The sequence below is a fragment of the Nicotiana tabacum genome, chromosome 2 (genome assembly GCF_000715075.1).
Source record: "Nicotiana tabacum cultivar K326 chromosome 2, ASM71507v2, whole genome shotgun sequence".
Lineage (NCBI taxonomy): Eukaryota > Viridiplantae > Streptophyta > Magnoliopsida > Solanales > Solanaceae > Nicotiana > Nicotiana tabacum.
The window spans coordinates 47,543,820-47,563,132 of NC_134081.1; the positions used below are offsets into that span (position 1 = coordinate 47,543,820).

The following is a 19,313-nucleotide window of genomic DNA, read 5'->3' on the forward strand; positions in this document are numbered from 1 at the left end:
ATAGCTCAATGAAATAATTTGCAACAACTTCTTATTAAACAAGTAGGTTGCAAGCAGCTCATGCAGACAGCTTACAAGTAGCTAAAGAAAAGCCTTGCAGGTGCTTCCTGAAAAACTTCGTAACTGCTTCCGTTCTTTTATAAATATAAGAGTTTTCAGTTCATTATTTATACACGTTTGAAGTTTGAATAATATATCAATCTATCTATGCTTGTCTTCGGTTTATTTACTTTACCCATTTTATTTTATAACAGCGAATTCTTTTCAAAGCATGTTATTTTTGCTTTTGTTTGAAACGTAATAAAGAAATAAATAAATAAAAACCCCAGATGAGACCAAAATAAACAAAGAAATCTACCCTAAAATCCCCAGGATTTGAAAAACCAGCATTCCCAAAAACTCTTCATTTATTTTTTAGCTTTTCTTGAAAGTTTCAACTTTCATATTGGTTTGTGTTTTATCTTGGATCTTTTCCCTTTCCTTTAAAATCCCCCCTTTTGCATATTGTAACACAGAGAGAGAGAGACAAAGATAGAATCTTTCCATTCTTCACTTTATTTCTTGTTTGATTGAATCCATTTTTTTCCGTTGTTTCTGATTAAAATTAGCAAATTCATGATTTGGGTTTTATAATATAAGATAAAAAAGATTGTATTTTTAGGATTTTCATGGGCGAGTTTAGGGAACCTAACGGCGGCGTTTCAGTAACGGACGAGGAGGAGATACCAGCACCGTCGCCGTCGCCACCGTTGCCGTCGACGTTCTTCTTGTTATCTTCTTCAGCGATATTGTCAAACCCAAGTGTATCTGATATTGGGCCTGAGAGGTGGGCCAAGGCAGAGAAAGCGACCCAGAATATTATTCGGGTAGTCCAGCCCACTTCTGTGTCCGAAGACCGGAGACGAGCTGTTATTGATTATGTTCAGAGGTTGATCGGAGGTTGTCTTGGTTGTGAGGTACTGACTTTTCATTAACATGCGTATTTTACCTTTTGTCTTAAACCTTTGATGTATAAATGTTTTTGTTCCTTGTTTAATGGATATGTTTGGGATGTGCCACTTGCAGCTTAGCATAAGCTAATGTTATTGGTTCATTTGATTGTCTTGTCTAAATTCACAGGTAAATATAGTGGGTGTACATGCACCCGCTTCTTATATGCTAGAACCACCTATGCTCGTCTTTGAACTAGTTGTATTTATAATGTTTGTCTTACTCTGCATTATGAGCTCATGGTTATTGATTGGATAGCAATTCATTACTACTAGTGAATTTTCATGATTTACGAGTAGGTCTATAATTTGTATGGATGTTGTGTTCATGTGTTCATTGGGGGAGGTATGCCTTGGCAAGTACAAAGTGATAAACTTGGGGCTAGTGCTTAGATGCCGAGGCTGAAAGCTAGCGATGTAGCGATACAAAGCGAGGGGTTATCGCTTCATAGGTGCAACCATGCACGCCAGAGAAATGTGTGCTTCAGACAGTGATGCTCAAAGTGATCCCAACAAGAAGCGGACAGTTCTTTGAATCTCAACTTTGAGCAGTTGGATATATTCAGAGGCGGATCCAGGATTTGGAGGCCCCGGGTGTCGCACTGTTTTGAAAGTAAATGTGTTGCAATTTACACGATCCGAATAGATTTACATCTAATTGGTTTGGTCAACTTTTGCTGTTGATTCGAGTTTTATTCGTCTTTTCAAAGTATATAGACAAATATACAAATAATATTCCAAATATTATATAAAAAAATTCGTGATCATATCAGTGTACACATAAAGATTTTAAGAAAAAAAAAAATTTAGTGTAGAACGAAGCTAGTCTTAACGTGCCCTTTTCCTTTGTATTTTGATAACCATTTAAATCAAAACAAAGCAACATGAAAAAGTAAAGATAAGAACCTCGATGGGAGAGAAGCTAAGGTAGAAAGGAAAAGTTTCTAAAATTTTGACAAAGAGAGAGGAGAAGATTTGGGAGAAAGGAAAAGGTTTGTTGGAAATAATTTAAAGTTATGCTTAAAATTAAAAGGAAGAAAAACAAATAAGCAAAATTAATAAAAGAAAAAAGGTCATTCAATAACATTCCTCCAGACTTGAATCACTGTCAAGGGGGAAGTTCTTATTATTTAGGTTAGTTAGGTATTTCCATTTCAAAAAAAAAAGTAAAAAATAAAAATTGGGTTGCGCTATATATATGAAAGAGTATACAATAATGATGTATTTGGCAAATCAAATACCATGGTCTAATAATCAAACATTCTGATTAGTTGATAATATTAGTATTAGTTGGAAATTTTGTGAAAGATTCCTGTGAAAAGTTTCATTAACGCGGAATTCGTGTCGAGTAGACCTTGAGCGTGGTGAAGTTCGACAGAAATGGTTAAAGTTGGAGCTTGAGTTACCTAGCATACTAAAATGTTTTAGAAAGTGTTGTAGGCCAAGTTCGAACTTGTGCCCCTACGGTAAAAACTATGACTCCTAACCACTGGCACCTCAAGCTCCATTGTTGGTCCGGGTGACACGAATTGTATTTATCCGATTCTCATACATAGATACAGATACATATAATGTTTCAACCGAGGCGTCCGGGTGGCGTACTGCCCCCACCCTTGTACATAGATCCGCCCCTGGATATATTGGATACTGAAATTAGTTATTTTTAATAGCAATTTGATCGTTATAGTACTAAACTCATATATATTTGGTAATTCTTTAATGTCGTGAGTTATGGGCTTCACTTCTAAAGAGAATGCACTTCATTTTTTACTTCAAGCCCCATGGAACTTATCGCGTTCTCTTTTTGCTTTTAATAACACTGTGCTTAGGCGGGCTGGTGTAATGGTCGGTTGGATAAGCATGGTTTTGTAAGTCAGAGTCATTAATGCTACTTTGACTTATACAATTTAAAGTTATTGCAATTTTTGTAGTAAGTTTTCTAACTTGAAATTTATGTTTACCGTAAGAAATCTCATTCTGAATGTTCTTAACATTGGGAAGTTTTGTGTATCTGGGTAGAGATGCAAGGTTCATATTCTGTTTAGAGTGTTCAAATTAGTTGTTTGTTTGATCCTTATCAATCAAATAAAAAAAGTTGTTTGATTGAATTCTAGTTGCAGCTCATCCGATAAGTGCTATATTTGATTGACAAGGTGTATTGATGACTTGGCTTAGTGCTTGTCTTGCTTACATAAAAGCTTATTTGTCGATGCCATTACTATATTTTATTGAACATAGGAGCAGAATAGTGGAAGAGGAGCTGTGAAGCAACGATAAAGTTGTCTTCGTGTGACCAATAGGTCACGGGTTCGAACCGTAGAACCAGCCACTAATGTTTGCTTTAGAGTAGGCTGTCTACATCATACCCTTTGGGTGTGACCCTTCCTCGGACCCTGCATGAACGCGGGATGCCTTTTGCATCGGGATGCCCTTTTATAGGAGCAGAATAGTGGTGGTGAGAAGTCAGAGCATTAACGAGAAGGGGGGGAAGGTATTAAGACAGAGAAGATCAAGGGGAAGAAGAGATATGCCAATATTACCTAATACGTATTGCTTCGATATATGGAACGGGAACGGGGTTGCAATTTGTCCTAAAATGCAATTTTTTAGGAGCAGGCATCTATTGTTTTTCTTGGATAACCGAGAAATTCGTGAAGGCCAACTGACCGGGGGGGGGGGGGAGGTATTAAGACAGAGAAGATCAAGGGGAAGAAGAGATATGCCAATATTACCTAATACGTTGTCACGCCCCGACATCGGGGAGCGCGACCGGCGCTCAACCAAGATACCCCGGTCAAGTAAGCCTGCTAGATGACTTCTACCTAATCTTGCCCATTAACAATATAAGAATCCGTCGCCAGAAATATACATGAGAGGAGTCAAGTGCTCCACATTCTTTTCCATTACTCAAGGAGATTCATTTTACAATTTCCAAAATATTACAAGTTTATAGACATGATGAAAAACATGTTTGCCACATACCAACACTTCTAGTTTATTACCCAACATCAAACACCACCCACAACCTGTCTACGGAGCCTCTAAGTACAACCGACGAGTAGAATGGAAGTGCTGGCGACAAGGCCCCGGCTATACCTCAAAACGTAAATTACAACGTCAAATGACATATAGCTCGGAACAGAGTAGGGCTCACCAAAACCTAATGAATAGGGAGTAACTGCTAATGAGATCCAAAGCTGTCCGTTGTCGAGCCAACTGCATCCATTGAAGATGCAGCGCCCCCTGCAAAAGGGACGTTAGTACTGTTACGCGGCGCCTTCCTGAAGTTCCTTGGAAGGGCGACGTAAGGCTAAGCAACCGATGTCAGTACGGTTGCTGTCCGCCAACTGAGGTCCCCTCCGTACGCTAGACTAGATTGTCAGTGCCGTACGGGAAAACCAATGTCATGAGCAATTGAAAGAGAGCAGAAAAGAGAATTGAGAATGAAAGAAAGCTTGATTGCATTGAATGAAAGCTATTACAGAAAAACAAGACGGTGTCGGGGGGAGAGGGAGAGACACCAGTACAGAGAATTGTTTGTTTGCTTGAAAGTTTTGATTGCTTGGTCCCCCTTAATAATGCTTAAAAAAAATAAACTAAAGTTACATGACTAGACCTATGAAAGCTGGAAAATCACACTTAAAGAAAATACAGCAAAACTACTCTATATTTACAATGAAAAGGACTTAGTCTTCTACAAAGCAGCAACAAGTCCGTTGGCAGCAACTTTGTCTTTAGCATCAGGGTCTGCGTGCGCGGCATTGTCTACGCGCGCGGCGCTGTTGGCATCTGCCTCTGGCTGGGCGCTGGCGATGGCTATCGGTGGGGCGACAGAGGCACATGCGCTGTCACTTGGAGCTGCCGAGACCACGGGGCCGACCGTGGCGACGGGCGTTGGGAGGCTGGCCAGGACGCCACGGGGCGCGTCCAAGGGGTCATGGGGCATGGTTGGAAAGCCGCCCATGACATTACACATGCATGGCTTTATAATCGACATCCTCGGCGCCTTCCTTGCAAGGTAATCATCAATCAAGCTCTTATAGGCTTTGAGGTTTGTTCCCCTCTCCCAAGTATTCTCCTCTGCATCACATCCCTGCCATTTCACCAAGAACTCCTGGTGATCTTTTCTTGAGGCGTGAATCACTCGATCATCAAGAATAGCTTCAGCATGCCTTTTCCCGGTTGAATTGGGACCTCGAATACTTGGTATTGTGAGTTGGCTTCGTGAAGGATCCTCCATATCTTCCCGAAAAGGTTTCAGGAGACTGACATGGAAAACAGGATGGATTTTCCACCAAGCTGGGGTATCCACCCGGTATGCAACTTTCCCAATGCGCCTTTCAATGGACAAGGGTCCAATATATTTTTGCAATAGGCGAGGGTCATGGACCCCTGCAAACAAGTACCGCTTTGGGATTTTGACCATCACTTTGTCTCCCACCTGGTATTCAACAAAGCGGCGATTCTGATCAGCATGCCTCTTCATCCGCTTTTGGGCTTTGACAAGATAGCTCCGCACTATTTCCAAATTTTGCTTCCATTCTTTTGAGAAGCTAGCAGCCCGAGGAGATTTTGACATGTTTGGTGCGTTCACTGTGTGTGGGAGTAGCGGTTGCTGCGGTAACAATTTCAAAAGCGCTTTTGTTAGTACTTGAGCTCTTTTGTGAATTGAAACACAGTTGAGCAGCATCCAGAAGCTTCACCCAATTCTTCTGCGATCCGGTCACAAAGTGCCGGAGATATTCCTCTAGCATGCCATTGAATCGCTTCGTCTGGCCATCAGATTGCGGATGAAAACTTGAGCTATGACTCAATTTTGACCCGAGGCACTTAAAGAGTTGGGTCCAAAAATTGCTAGTGAAGCGTGAGTCGCGATCACTAACAATGTCTTTAGGTAAGCCCCAATATTTGACGACATGAGAGAAGAATAGTCGAGCTGTATCTTCTGCTGATATATATTGTGGGGCTGCTATAAAGGTAGCATACTTGGAAAACCGATCCACCACAACCAAGATAGTTGTGAGATCTCCGACCTTGGGCAATCTGGTGATGAAGTCCAGGGAAACGCTTTCCCAAGGTCTTTTTGGGACAGCTAGTGGTTCCAAGAGCCCTGCCTGCGTCAAGCGGTCTGACTTATCTTTCTGGCATACTAGACAAGTCTTCACATACTGAGCGACGTCATCGACCATTTGAGGCCAATAATATGCACGGCGAAGTAATGCCATGGTGCGTTCCTCGCCGGGATGACCAGCCTACAAAGTATCGTGGCATTCTGCAAGAAGAGCTCGTCGCAGATCTCCTCCTTTAGGAACATAAAGTTGGTTCCATTTCACCTTCAGGAAACCATCTTCGGTGTAGAACTGGCGAGTCTTGCCCTGTCCTACCAAATCAACCAAATACTGTGCAGCAGGATCCTTGATGAGTAGATCCTGTATCTGGTCTTTTATGGTGGTGGTTACTTCACTTCCCTTTAGGGCGGCGAGTACACACATCGATGCTAGATCAGCTCTCCGACTGAGTGCATCAGCAACATGATTGGTCTTTCCACTTCGGTACTCCAGGTTGAAGTGAAATTCCGCTAGGAGTTCCTGCCACCTAGCCTGTCGACCATTCAGCTTTGGCTGGGTCATGAAATGGCTAACGACTGTGTTGTCTGTCTTGACCACGAATGGGGCTCCCAGTAGATAATGCCTCCAAAGGCGTAAGCAATGAATGACATCCAATAATTCTTTCTCATGGGCGGCATAGCGCCGCTCTGCATCCTTCAGTTTTCGGCTCTCGTACGCTACGGGATGCCCTTCTTGTAGCAATACTCCACCAAGTGCATAGTCGGAGGCATCCGTTTGCACTTCGAATGGCTTGGCCAAGTCAGGGAGGGCCAAGACTGGGCTACTAGACATAGCCATCTTCAATGCGTCGAAGGCCTCTGCCCGCTTGGGGCCCCAATCCCACGGGGTGGCCTTCTTGAGAAGTTCTGTCAGCGGCACTGCAATGAGGGAGTAACTTTTCACAAAACGTCGATAGAAGTTGCATAGACCAAGGAACGACCTCAAGGCATGTATATCCTTAGGAGGCGGCCATTCTATAATGGCCTGAATCTTCTGCTGGTCCATCTTGATCCTCCCTTCCTCGATGATATGTCCGAGGAAGTCAATTTGTTTCTGAGCAAAGGAGCACTTGGATAGCTTCACATATAATTCGTGCTCCCGCAATCGGGCTAGGACCTTCCGCAAATGCTCCAGGTGTTCTTCCGGTGTCTGGCTATATACCACAATGTCATCCAAATAAACCACGACGAATTCATCAATGTATTCTCGGAAGACTTGGTTCATCAAGGTGCAAAATGTGGCTGGCGCGTTAGTCAAGCCAAAGGGCATAACCAGGAAGTCGTACGACCCATATCTTGTCACACAGGTCGTCTTGTGCTCATCACCATCTGCAATCCGAACTTGCCAATAACCTGTCCTCAGGTCTATTTTGGTGAATACCGTCGCACCACCCAGTCTATCAAACAAGTCTGCCATTAGCGGAATAGGGTACTTGTTTTTCACGGTGATTTTGTTTAGAGCCCGGTAATCCACGCAGAGTCGTAAACTACCATCATGTTTCTTTTGGAATAGCACAGGGGACCCGTATGGGGACTTGGAGGGCACAATGATCCCTGTGTCTAGCATTTCCGTCAATTGTCTCCGAAGCTCGGTGAGTTCGGGTTGTGACATTCTGTATGGCGCCCGGGCAGGTGGCTTCGCACCCGGCACCAACTCAATCTCATGGTCCACAGTTCGCCTAGGCGGAAGATGCTTTGGCATGTCTTGTGGCATGTTGTCTTCAAATTCCAGAAGTAACTCCTTCACGGGTGCAGGAATGGGACCCGAGGAGCGTTCTATATCTTCCATGCAGAGGGTAGCCAGGAACGTGGGTTCATGTCTTTTTACCCCTTCTTCAACTGCAAGGCCGAGATGTTCTCGGCTGCCATCTTCATGGGAATGCACGGAATAATGCAGGGCTTGGCCCCATTTGCTCCCATCATCAGTAGCATGTCTGCATACGGTGCGGGCATGGTATTGGTCTGTCTCAGGAATTCCAACCCCACTATTAACTCAAAGTCATTTATGATCACCACGCGCAGGTTGAACTTTCCTTCATAAGGGCCAAGCTTCACTGGTACTTCTTTGGCTATTCCACCCACTGGTTGAGGTGGTGAGTTGATAGCCTTCACACGACCTTTGCCCTTTCCTACAACTAGTCCAAGGCGCTCCACCTGAGTCGAGGCTAAGTAGTTTTGGGTGGCACCCGTGTCTATCATTGCCCGAATAGGCTTGCCATTTACCTTCATGTCAACGAACATTAAGGTCCTCTCTTGATGAGGAGGAGTCCTCTCATTCGCCTTCTTTTTTCCTTTCCTGGCAATTGGACAGGGGTCCTTCTTCTTGCGGATAACGGCACTGGTTCCCATTAAGGGCTCAGAAATGGAGCCAACAATTGCATTGAATGCACCTACTGGCTCGGTCTGGTCCGCATCATCGGCGTCGTCATCCGTCCCATCCTCAAAAGCTTGATGGGCGTTCATCTGTGCATGTGGGCATTCATTATTCCAATGTGGTCCGCCGCAATGACGACATCCTGAGGGGGGCTTCCTCCCCCGATCATTGTTGTTAGATGCAGCACTAGTACTGCCGGAAGAGGGAGCCTTAGATTTGGGTGCACTCCGGTCTCCTCCACTTCTGCTAGGGCCACAAGTGTTTGGCTGGCCCCCTTTGTATCCTCCTCGGACAGGCTGTTGAGGCCTATCCTTCCGGGCTTCCACTTGGTAATCCCCAAGGCACTCTGCTGCTTGGATTGCCTTAGGCAACGTGTCTACCCTTTGTCTCTGCAACTCCATCCGGGCATAAGGTTTCAACCCTTCCAGGAAGGTGAAGAGTTTGTCTTTGTCCCCCATGTCACGGATGTTCAGCATGAGCGCGGAGAATTCCCGCACGTAATCTCGCACTGATTTGGTCTGGCGGAGCTCCCGCAACTTTCTCCTGGCATTGTACTCAACATTTTCGGGGAAGAACTGTAGGCGTATGGCTGCCTTCAGTTCCGCCCATGTCTCGAGGGCATCTTCACCAGCCTTGATGGCTTCGTACTTCACCCGCCACCAGAGTTTGGCATCACCCTGAAGATACATGGCAGCAGTTGCTACCTTCTTAGCTTCTTCTAGGCCTCCCACGGCATCGAAGTATTGCTCGATGTCGAAAATGAAATTTTCCACTTCTTTGGCATTCCGAGCTCCACTGTATGGCTTTGGCTCAGGAATTTTCAGCTTTTGTGCCATAGGGGCGAGGTTCACACCACCCCCAAATTGGTTTCCGCCTCCTCGAAGTAGGCCTTGTAAAGCAGCATTGACAACTTTGAGCTGGCCTGTCAAGTTGTCTATAGTTTGTTGCATGGCAGTCACCCTGTCTGCCTCTTGTTCCCTGTTGGCTAAATCCTCGGCACGCTCCTGCTGGAGGACCTCAAATTTACCAAAAATTTCAGCTGCCTCTGTGGCTGCCGTTTGCCGGTCTCCTTCAGAGTCGCGACTGATGTTTTCTATGTCAACTTCGGCCTGGATGAGTCTGCGGTCCAGGTCGTCCAACCTTTGCACTAGGCTGGTCTTTAGATCGGGCACCATTTCCACGATGGGCCGTAATGCGTCAACCGTTCCCTCAAGGGTCGCGATGCGATCCCCATAATTCACCATGGTCAAAAATGGTGGTAATTGCAATATAATCCCTCGTCCGATGTCGAGCCTAGGCTCTGATACCAACTGTTACGCGGCGCCTTCCTGAAGTTCCTTGGAAGGGCGACGTAAGGTTAAGCAACCGATGTCAGTACGGTTGCTGTCCGCCAACTGAGGTCCCCTTCGTACGCTAGACTAGATTGTCATAGCCGTACGGGAAAACCAATGTCATGAGCAATTGAAAGAGAGCAGAAAAGAGAATTGAGAATGAAAGAAAGCTTGATTGCATTGAATGAAAGCTATTACAGAAAAACAAGACGGTGTCGGGGGGAGAGACACCAGTACAGAAAATTGTTTGCTTGCTTGAAAGTTTTGATTGCTTGGTCCTCCTTAATAATGCTTAAAAAAAATAAACCAAAGTTACATGACTAGACCTATGAAAGCTGGAAAATCACACTTAAAGAAAATGCAGCAAAATTACTCTATATTTACAATGAAAAGGACTTAGTCTTCTACAAAGCAGCAACAAGTCCGTTGGCAGCAACTTTGTCTTTAGCATCACGGCCTGCGCGCGCGGCATTGTCTACGCGCGCGACGCTGTTGGCATCTGCCTGTGACTGGGCGCTGGCGATGGCTATCGGTGGGGCGACAGAGGCACATGCGCGCTTGTCACTTGGAGCTGCCGAGACCACGGGGCCGACCGTGGCGACGGGCGTTGGGAGGCTGGCCAGGACGCCACGGGGCGCGTCCAAGGGGTCATGGGGCATGGTTGGAAAGCCGCCCATGACGGACGTTAGTACATATGAAATAGTACTAGTATGTAAAGCTAACTGTCCTCTTTCAAAATAGAATGCCAAAATAAAAAGGGAGAACCATGGAAACAGCAACAACAACCAATGATATCCAAATACCAAGTTAAAACATAATAATTTTCAAAATACGATAGTAATATTATTTTTGGTTGGGAGATCCCTTGTAACAACCTCTACACAAAGCGGTCCCGCCGCCTCACCCCAATGTGTGCGGGTGGAGGTGTATTCACAATCACAATAGAATACTCCGAAAATCACAACTTTAGGTTCATTAGTAATGAAGACTCCGAAAATCACAACTTTAGGTTCATTAGTAATGAAAACTTTAAACACAATGGATTTCTTTCCAAGAAATGGAGTAAAATGATTGGCAATCGCTGCACAAGTTAAAATCATAAACGAGGAACACATCATTTATTCTTGAAATACTTTTCCCCAAAAGGGCAATACACAATTTCAACTCATGAATATATAAAAGCTCAAAACACGTTGGAAATACTTACAAAGCATAGCATTAGTTGAAACAACCACATTTTGGGCACGACTTGAGTACATAAGCTTTTAGGCAAATCTATTTTCGAAGTCAATTTGGAACAGTTGAATCAAGGCTCATTTCATAATCTTCCGCACATCATTTCATTTCATTGGCACTATTGGCCACAAGTATAACTTTCATTCTTGGCACGGTGACCACACTTTATATCCCCAACTCATTCCTTTCACCTTCAAGCATCTTTATAGATTATCAACAACAAAGCATCTCTAATCACTGCTTTCATTACACACATGAGTAATTAAGAGTCTTAAGCACATCGAGATTTCTTACACAATTTGGCATAATAACCTTCATTCGAAACACGACTTGAATTCATAACATCTTAACACACATCCTATACTTGAACACATTCTCTTATGATATCATAATATGACGAGCATTCGGAACATGTTTTGAACATATACTTTTCGACATAAAGCTTATTCGGAATAGTCAATTTATAATGAATAACTCGGTGACTTTCAAGAACATTATGGGATTCAATTCTAGGAGAGAAGTTTAGCCAACATACCTTGCTTGAGCTTCCTTTAGATTACCACAACGTCCCAACACTTCTAGCAATTCCAATCAACTAGAGATATAACAAAAATTGAACCATAATTAGGGAGAGATTCATGGTTTCAGCTCACTTAGGCATTTCATCAAGCACTAGGTGTGCAAATTACACTACAAGGTTTCTATGGTGGAATCATTTCATCCCACGACAAATCATTCACCCAATTTAGTTCGACAACCTCCCTACCACCCTTATAGGTACATTCATGCATAAAGAGTAACTCCCACACCTAAGAATCATACTTCTTATGACCTACTTTTAGTCCAAATCCCGAAATTTAGGGCTAGAGAGTATAACCTTACCTCTTAGATAAAGGTTTTGTGATTGGCTTGCTTGATTCTTGAAGATTGGGCAAGAATGGATGATTAGCATGCTAGGTCTTCTCCTTCTCTCTCTAAAATAGCTCTCTCCTCTCTCTAAAAAAAATCAGATTTTACCTTTAAAATGACCCCCTAAGGCCTTATATCAAAATAGGGTCGGATAAGAAATTTTCCAAAAATAACCCCCGAAGTCAATTATGTGGTAGCAGAATCGTTATGTGGGCAGCAAAATCGATTATGTGGCCAGCAGAATGATTATGTGGGCAGCACCAGCAGAATCATTCTGCGGCCAGCAGAACTGTTTTTCAAAATTTGCCCATTCTCTGCTCCACTTTGCGATGCTTATGCGGTCCGCGGAACCGTTCTGCGGTCGCGAAATTGACCGCAGAATCGCCTTCTTCTGCCATAAATTCCCATCAACACTTTAGTGCATTCTTTAACCCAAAAAGTCCGTACCGTGGCTCGTTTTCTACAATTCTCAAACCCATTAGCCTACCTCGGCACCACGAAACCTTAAATTTCTTGGCGAAAATTTACGGAGCCTTACATTCTCGCCCACTTAGGATCATTTCGTCCTCGAATGAAAAGTAGAGTCCGCCCAGCACACCTAACATAACTCGTCTCTTCTTTCACACATCTCAAGCTCCCAAATTTTGATTAACTCCCAAACTTTTTTTCAGAAATTTCGGCAAAGTTTCCCCTATAATTGGGCCTATCCACCTGTCAGAGAATCACCAAAACCACCCTAACAACACATCCACAGCTCGTCAAAGCATCACAATCTATATCAATCAACACTAATCTCAGCATTACAGGTGTTATATTATCAAAAGTGGTATACGGACATGAATTGCACACATTTTAATCATAACACATAGAAAGTACCTTTCGAACCACAACCATCTGGCTATGCAAACAACTGAGAATACTTTCTTTCCACAACACTCTCGGCGTTCGAGGTGACCCCCTCGACTCATAGACTTTGCCGTAGCACATTAACGGAGGCAATCTCAACTTCCGGACTTATCTAACAAGGATGACAATTAAGTACCTCTTATAAGCCAATTACCCATTAACTTCACCTTCAATAGTTTCCACCGGAATGATAGACAAAGGATTTCGAACAACCTTATGGAACCTAGATACATGACGCATCGGGTGCATGGAGGACAACGATGGAAAAACATCATACTCATAGTTTGGCCTATTTCCTTCAAGATTCCTTAAGGTCTAATGTGATTACACATACTTTACCTTTATTAACAACTCACCTGATATATTCATGGAGAAAATCTTGAGAATAACCCGTTCACTTTCTGCAACTCTAAATCTCTACGCCGAACCCCCAAACTAAACCTTTGGCGACCTTCAACAATTACCCTAAGATGTGCTAGCATGAATATGACCATAAAATTTCCTACCCAATATGTTTGATCATGGGATGATACTTCTTCTTTAACATGTTTCTGCCATAATAACTCTTAAATTGCAATACCAGGCCATATCATGGGCAATTACAATACTAGGAACAAAGTGGGTTACTCACTGAGTCATGATATAGGTGGACATGAAAGTTATACTGCGATGGACGAACAAAAGATCTTCTTGGGACAAATTCGTGGAAACCTTAAATTTCCTAGAAACTTTATACAGACAAGTGACCATTTCAATTGACATGTACGCATATGATAGGTGCTGAGGTATGCTCTCATGTTACTAGATAATGAATAGGGTTTATGATAATATTCACAAAGGAGTAAAGTTACTGTTCAAACCATAGGAGCCACGTACACCGAAGAGAGAAAGAGTGGCTCAATAAGGATCTCAGCACTAGGCTGCCTTACATTAGATATGATACCACGTAGGTAAACTTTACGACGGTGCATGCATAAGCACCAGTGAGCAGATGTTATCCATCTGAATAAAAAGGTTCTATAAGAAATTCATCAGGTATAGTCCCTTGTTGAGAATTTAGGGAAGCAAGTGGGAAATATTAGCCTAGAGTTATAACTCAATTCAAGGACATAATTATAGAGCTCAATCCCGCAAGAGGTTGTAAATAAGAGAATTTGTGATAAAGAGGCTTCACTAATAATGCGTCTCGTTCAGAAAGTAAGTACATGCAATGTTTTGTGATTCAACGTCTTGTTAAGACCATATTTACGTAGGCTCTTCAATATGGGTGTACATATACAACAAGGAAAAATTTTGCGGTGTTCATAATAATATAGCAAGGAGTGACTTACTTGGTGATTTTAGGTTGACAAGGCAGTACCTTAATTGATGATCCTCGGCTCCACATCCATAACATACATTGGTACCATAGTGACATACCCCCGAATGATATCTCCTACACTTCTCGCAACGAGGATGAGGTCCACTAAACTGACTCGAACCACTGACCTGATATTTACCTCTTTTGCATACATCATAAGCATCCCCCTTATCCTTCCACCAGGCCTTCATGGCGGGAGTAACAATCTCTGTACCAGTTTGCTGTGTGGGCCTTTGGAATTGCCCAAGCCTGCCACCCCTAACACTCTCCTGAGCATACTTACAACACGACACCAAATGTTCCTTCCCACATAACGGGAAGACCGTGATGGGTGTACCCAACCTAGGGCATTTGTTCTTCTTGTGCCCCCTCTTTCCACAACCATAACATATTTCAAGAGTCATCCAACACGTCCCCAAGTGGCGCTTCTTGCAAATCAAACATTCCGGCTTATTGATACAAACAACCCTCTTTCGTTTCTTAGGTGCTCCCACCGCATGAATTGGTGGCGAGGTGGCATTAATAGGAACAAGGACACTTCCCCTAGCAACTTTCAATCCCTCCTTGCTGCCTCGAACGCGTCGGTTACTCATCTGGAAAATGAGACATGACGAGGAAATTAGCTTCCTATCTTGAGCTCTATTGCACGATCTGGAGTACCAAAGAAGGGTGACATTCCTAAATGCCCAAGTAGCCTCCTAATTATATATGTGGTAGACAACACACTGATAAGAATGACTACTAGACACGGCTCCGAGACATCCTAGGACACTTTAAAACCTTAGGTTCTGATACCAAGTTTGTCACGCCCCGACCCCGGGGAGCGCGACCGACGCTCAAACGAGATACCCCGGTCAAGCAAGCCTGCTAGATGCCTTCTACCTAACCTTGCCCATTAACAATATAAGAATCAGTCGCCAGAAATATACATGAGAGGAGTCAAGTGCTCCACATTCTTTTCCATTACTCAAGGAGATTCATTTTACAATTTCCAAAATATTACAAGTTTATATACATGATGAAAAACATGTTTGCTGTCCAACACTTCTAGTTTATTACCCAACATCAAACACCACCCACAACCTGTCTATGAAGCCTCTAAGTACAACCGAATAGTAGAATGGAAGTGCCGGCGACAAGGCCCCGGCTATACCTCAAAACGTAAAGTACAACATCAAATGACATAAAGCCCGGAAAAGAGTAGGGCTCACCAAAACCTGATGAATAGGGAGTAACTGCTAATGAGATCCAAAGCTGTCCGTTGTCGAGCTACCTGCATCTATTTAAGATGCAGCGCCCCCCGGTAAAAGGGACGTTAGTACATATGGAATAGTACTAGTATGTAAAGCTAACTGTCCTCTTTCAAAATAGAATGCAAAAATAAAAAGAGAGAACCATAGAAACAACAACAACAACCAATGATATCCAAATACCAAGTTAAAACATAATAATTTTCAAAATACGACAGTAATATTATTTTTGGTTGGGAGATCCCTTGTAACAACCTCTACACAAAGTGGCCCCGCCGCCTCACCCCAATGAGTGCGGATGGAGGTGTAATTTCAATACCACATTCTCTACACAAAGCGGCCCCGCCACCTCACCCCAATGAGTGCGGGTGGAGGTGTAATTTCAATACCACATTCTCTACACAAAGCGGCCCTGCCGCCTTACCCCAATGTGTGCGGGTCGGGGTGTATTCACAATCACAATCCCTACACAAAGCGGCCCTGTCGCCTCACCCCAATGTATGCGGGTGGAGGTGTATTCACAATCACAATCTTTACACAAAGCGGCCTTGCTGCCTCACCCCATTGTATGCAGGTGGAGGTGTATTCACAATCACAATCTCTACACAAAGCGGCCCTGCCGCCTCACCCCAATGTATGCGGGTGGAGGTGTATTCACAATCACAATCTCTACACAAAGCGGCCTTGTCGCCTCACCCCAAAGTATGCGGGTGGAGGTGTATTCCGGGGTTAGGTTATGTCAACCTACCCTTCCTCGGTGACTAACGATACTCCAAAAAAAAACATTTTTGATTTTCATAAACGGGAAACAGGAATATAATTGCATTTACCTCATAACCTTTCACACCATTTATAGCCTCATTGGCACTTTCAACCACTTACAACATCATTATTTCATTGGCTCTCTTGGCCATACATATGATTCTTCATTCATGGCTCAATGGCCATATTTCATATTTTAATTTCTTTCCTTTCATGGATCATCATCATAAATATCAACAAATAGAATACTTTAAACACAATGGATTTCTTTCCAAGAAATAGAGTAAAATGATTGGCAATCGAAGCACAAGTTAAAATCATAAACAAGTAACACATCATTTATTTTTGAAATACTTTTCCGCCAATCGAAGCACAAGTTAAAATCATAAATGAGTAACACATCATTTATTTTTGAAATACTTTTTCCCAAAAGGGCAATACACAATTTCAACTCATGAATATATAAGAGCACAAAACACGTTCGAAATGCTTACAAAGCATAACATTAGTTGAAACAACCACATTTGGGCACGACTTGAGTACATAAGCTTTTAGGCAAATCTATTTTCGAAGTCAATTTGAAACAATTGAATCAAGGCTCATTTCATAATCTTTAACACATCATTTCATTTCATTGGCACTATTAGCCACAAGTATAACTTTCATTCTTGGCACGGTGGCCACACTTTATATCCCCAACTCGCTCCTTTCACTTTCAAGCATCTTTATAGATTATCAACAACAAAGCATCTTTAATCACTGCTTTCATTACACACACGAGTAATTAACAGTCTTAAGCACATCGAGATTTCTTACACAATTTGGCATAATAACCTTCATTCGAAACACGACTTGAATTCATAACATCTTAACACACATCCTATACTTGAACACATTCTCGTATGATATCATAATATGACAAGAGCATTCGGAACACGTTTTGAACATATACCTTTCGACACAAAGCTTATTCGGAATAGTCAATTTATAATGAATAACTCGGTGACTTTCAAGAACATTATGGGATTTAATTCTAGGAGAGAAGTTTAGCCAACATACCTTGCTTGAGCTTCCCTAAGATTACCACAACGTCCCAACACTTCTAGCAATTCCAATCAACTAGAGATATAACAAAAATTGAACCATAATTAGGGAGATATTCATGGTTTCAGCTCACTTAGGCATTTCATCAAGCACTAGGTGTGCAAATTACACTACAAGGTTTCTATGGTGGAATCCTTTCATCCCACAACAAATCATTCACCCAATTTAGTTCGACAATCTCCCTACCACCCTTATGGGTACATTCATGCACAAAGAGTACCTCCCACATCTAAGAATCATACTTCTCATGACCTACTTTTAGTTCAAATCCCGAAATTTAGGGCTAGGGAGTAGAACCTTACCTCTTAGATGAAGATCTTGTGATTGGCTTGTTTGATTCTTGAAGATTGGGGCAAGAATGGATGATTAGCATGCTAGGTCTTCTCCTTCTCTCTCTAAAATAGCTCTCTCCTCTCTCTAAAAAAGCAGATTTTACCTTGTAAAATGACCCCCTAAGGCCTTATATCAAAATAGGGTCGGATAAGAAATTTTCCAAAAATGACCCTCGAAGTCAATTATGTGTTGCAATTATGCGGTAGCAGAATCGTTATGTGGGTAGCAGAATCGTTTTGTGGCCAGCAGAATCGATTATGTGGCCAACAGAATGATTATGCGGCCAGCAGAACTGTTTTTCAAAATTTGCCCATTCTCTACTCCACTTTGCGATGCTTATGCGGTCCGCGGAACCGTTCTGCGGTTGAGAAATTGACCGCAGAATCTCCTTCTTCTGCCAAAAATTCCCATCAACACTTTAGTGCATTCTTCTACCCAAAAAGTCCGTACCGTGGCTCGTTTTCTACAATCCTCAAATCCATTAGCCTACCTCAGCACCACGAAGCCTTAAATTTCTTGGCGAAAATTTACGGGGCCTTACATACGTATTGCTTCGATATATGGAACGGGAACGTGGTCGCAATTTGTCCTAAAATGCAATTTTTTAGGAGCAAGCTTCTATTGTTTTTCTTGGATAACCGAGAAATCGTGAAGGCAAATTGATAGGGTTTGAACCGAGAAATCTTGGTAGATTCCTCTATCCTTCTCCATTGAAATACCAGACGTTTGGTCCGTGATAGGGTTTGAACTCATGACGAGCGCCTGCCCACATATCACGCGTTGCATTCTTATTGTTTAACCAAAGCCTTGGGGGTATTATTTAGATCCCAATTTTTTTCTTTCTTAATTTAGATGGAATATTTAAGGTACAAAATAGTAAAGTTAATAAATAAAGATGATTAGCATCGCATTTTGCTTTGGATTTAAAGTCAAAAGATGCTAGGAAATGGTAAAATATGAGGACAATGATTTTGATTTCTAAATGTAGCATACCAGATCGCTACTAAATCATCTCATGAGGTCGCAATTTTAATTTGCTAGTGCATCTGTGAACTGTGATTACGCTGGATGGTGCTAGATCGATGGTTCTAGTTTCCAAAATGTTTATCCATGGCAAAACTTCCTTTCAAATGCACTTCTATAATCAAGAAAGTATAATTTGACTAGAAAGCCTCTGGACTTAACCCTAGATGACAAGATACAACACTTGTCAACAAAAAGAAGTTAGCTACCTTAGCTGATATGAAAAGTAAATATGTTACTGATGTAGGCCTGTCAACGTTGCGCTCTTATCGTTCAACCAAAGCCTTGGAGTCATTATTTAGATTACATTTTTTTCTTAATTTAGATGGAATATTTATGGTATAGAATAGTAAAGTTAATAAGTTTGATGCTAGTAAATGGTAAAATATTAGATTGCTAAATTTTGCATTTCAAAATCGCTACTGAATCAAAGAGGTTGCAGTTTAAATTTTTCTGTGCATCTTTGAATCGTGGTTATGCTGGTGTATGCATGGTGCTAGATCGATGGTTCAGGTGTCCAAATTGTTTATCCATTGCAAAACTTCCTTTCAAATGCAATACTATAATCAAGAAAGTACAATTAGACTAAAAAGTCTTCGGACTAAAACTTAGATGACAAGATACAACAC

General features: G+C 42.4%; 1 protein-coding gene across 3 annotated transcripts in view; it reads left to right on the forward strand.

The window, feature by feature from the left end:
* The first annotated feature begins 327 nt into the window (after positions 1-327).
* LOC107830201 (uncharacterized) overlaps positions 328-19,313 on the forward strand; it is a 28,897-nt gene continuing 9,911 nt past the window's right edge. For 2 of the 3 annotated variants that reach the window (XM_016657685.2, XM_016657684.2), the window contains exon 1: positions 339-956. In XM_016657685.2, coding sequence (XP_016513171.1) covers positions 669-956 — 288 coding nt within the window. In that variant the 5' untranslated portion in view covers positions 339-668. Of the gene's footprint in view, positions 957-19,313 lie in introns of all 3 variants that reach the window. The other variant, XM_016657683.2, reaches the window with a different exon arrangement.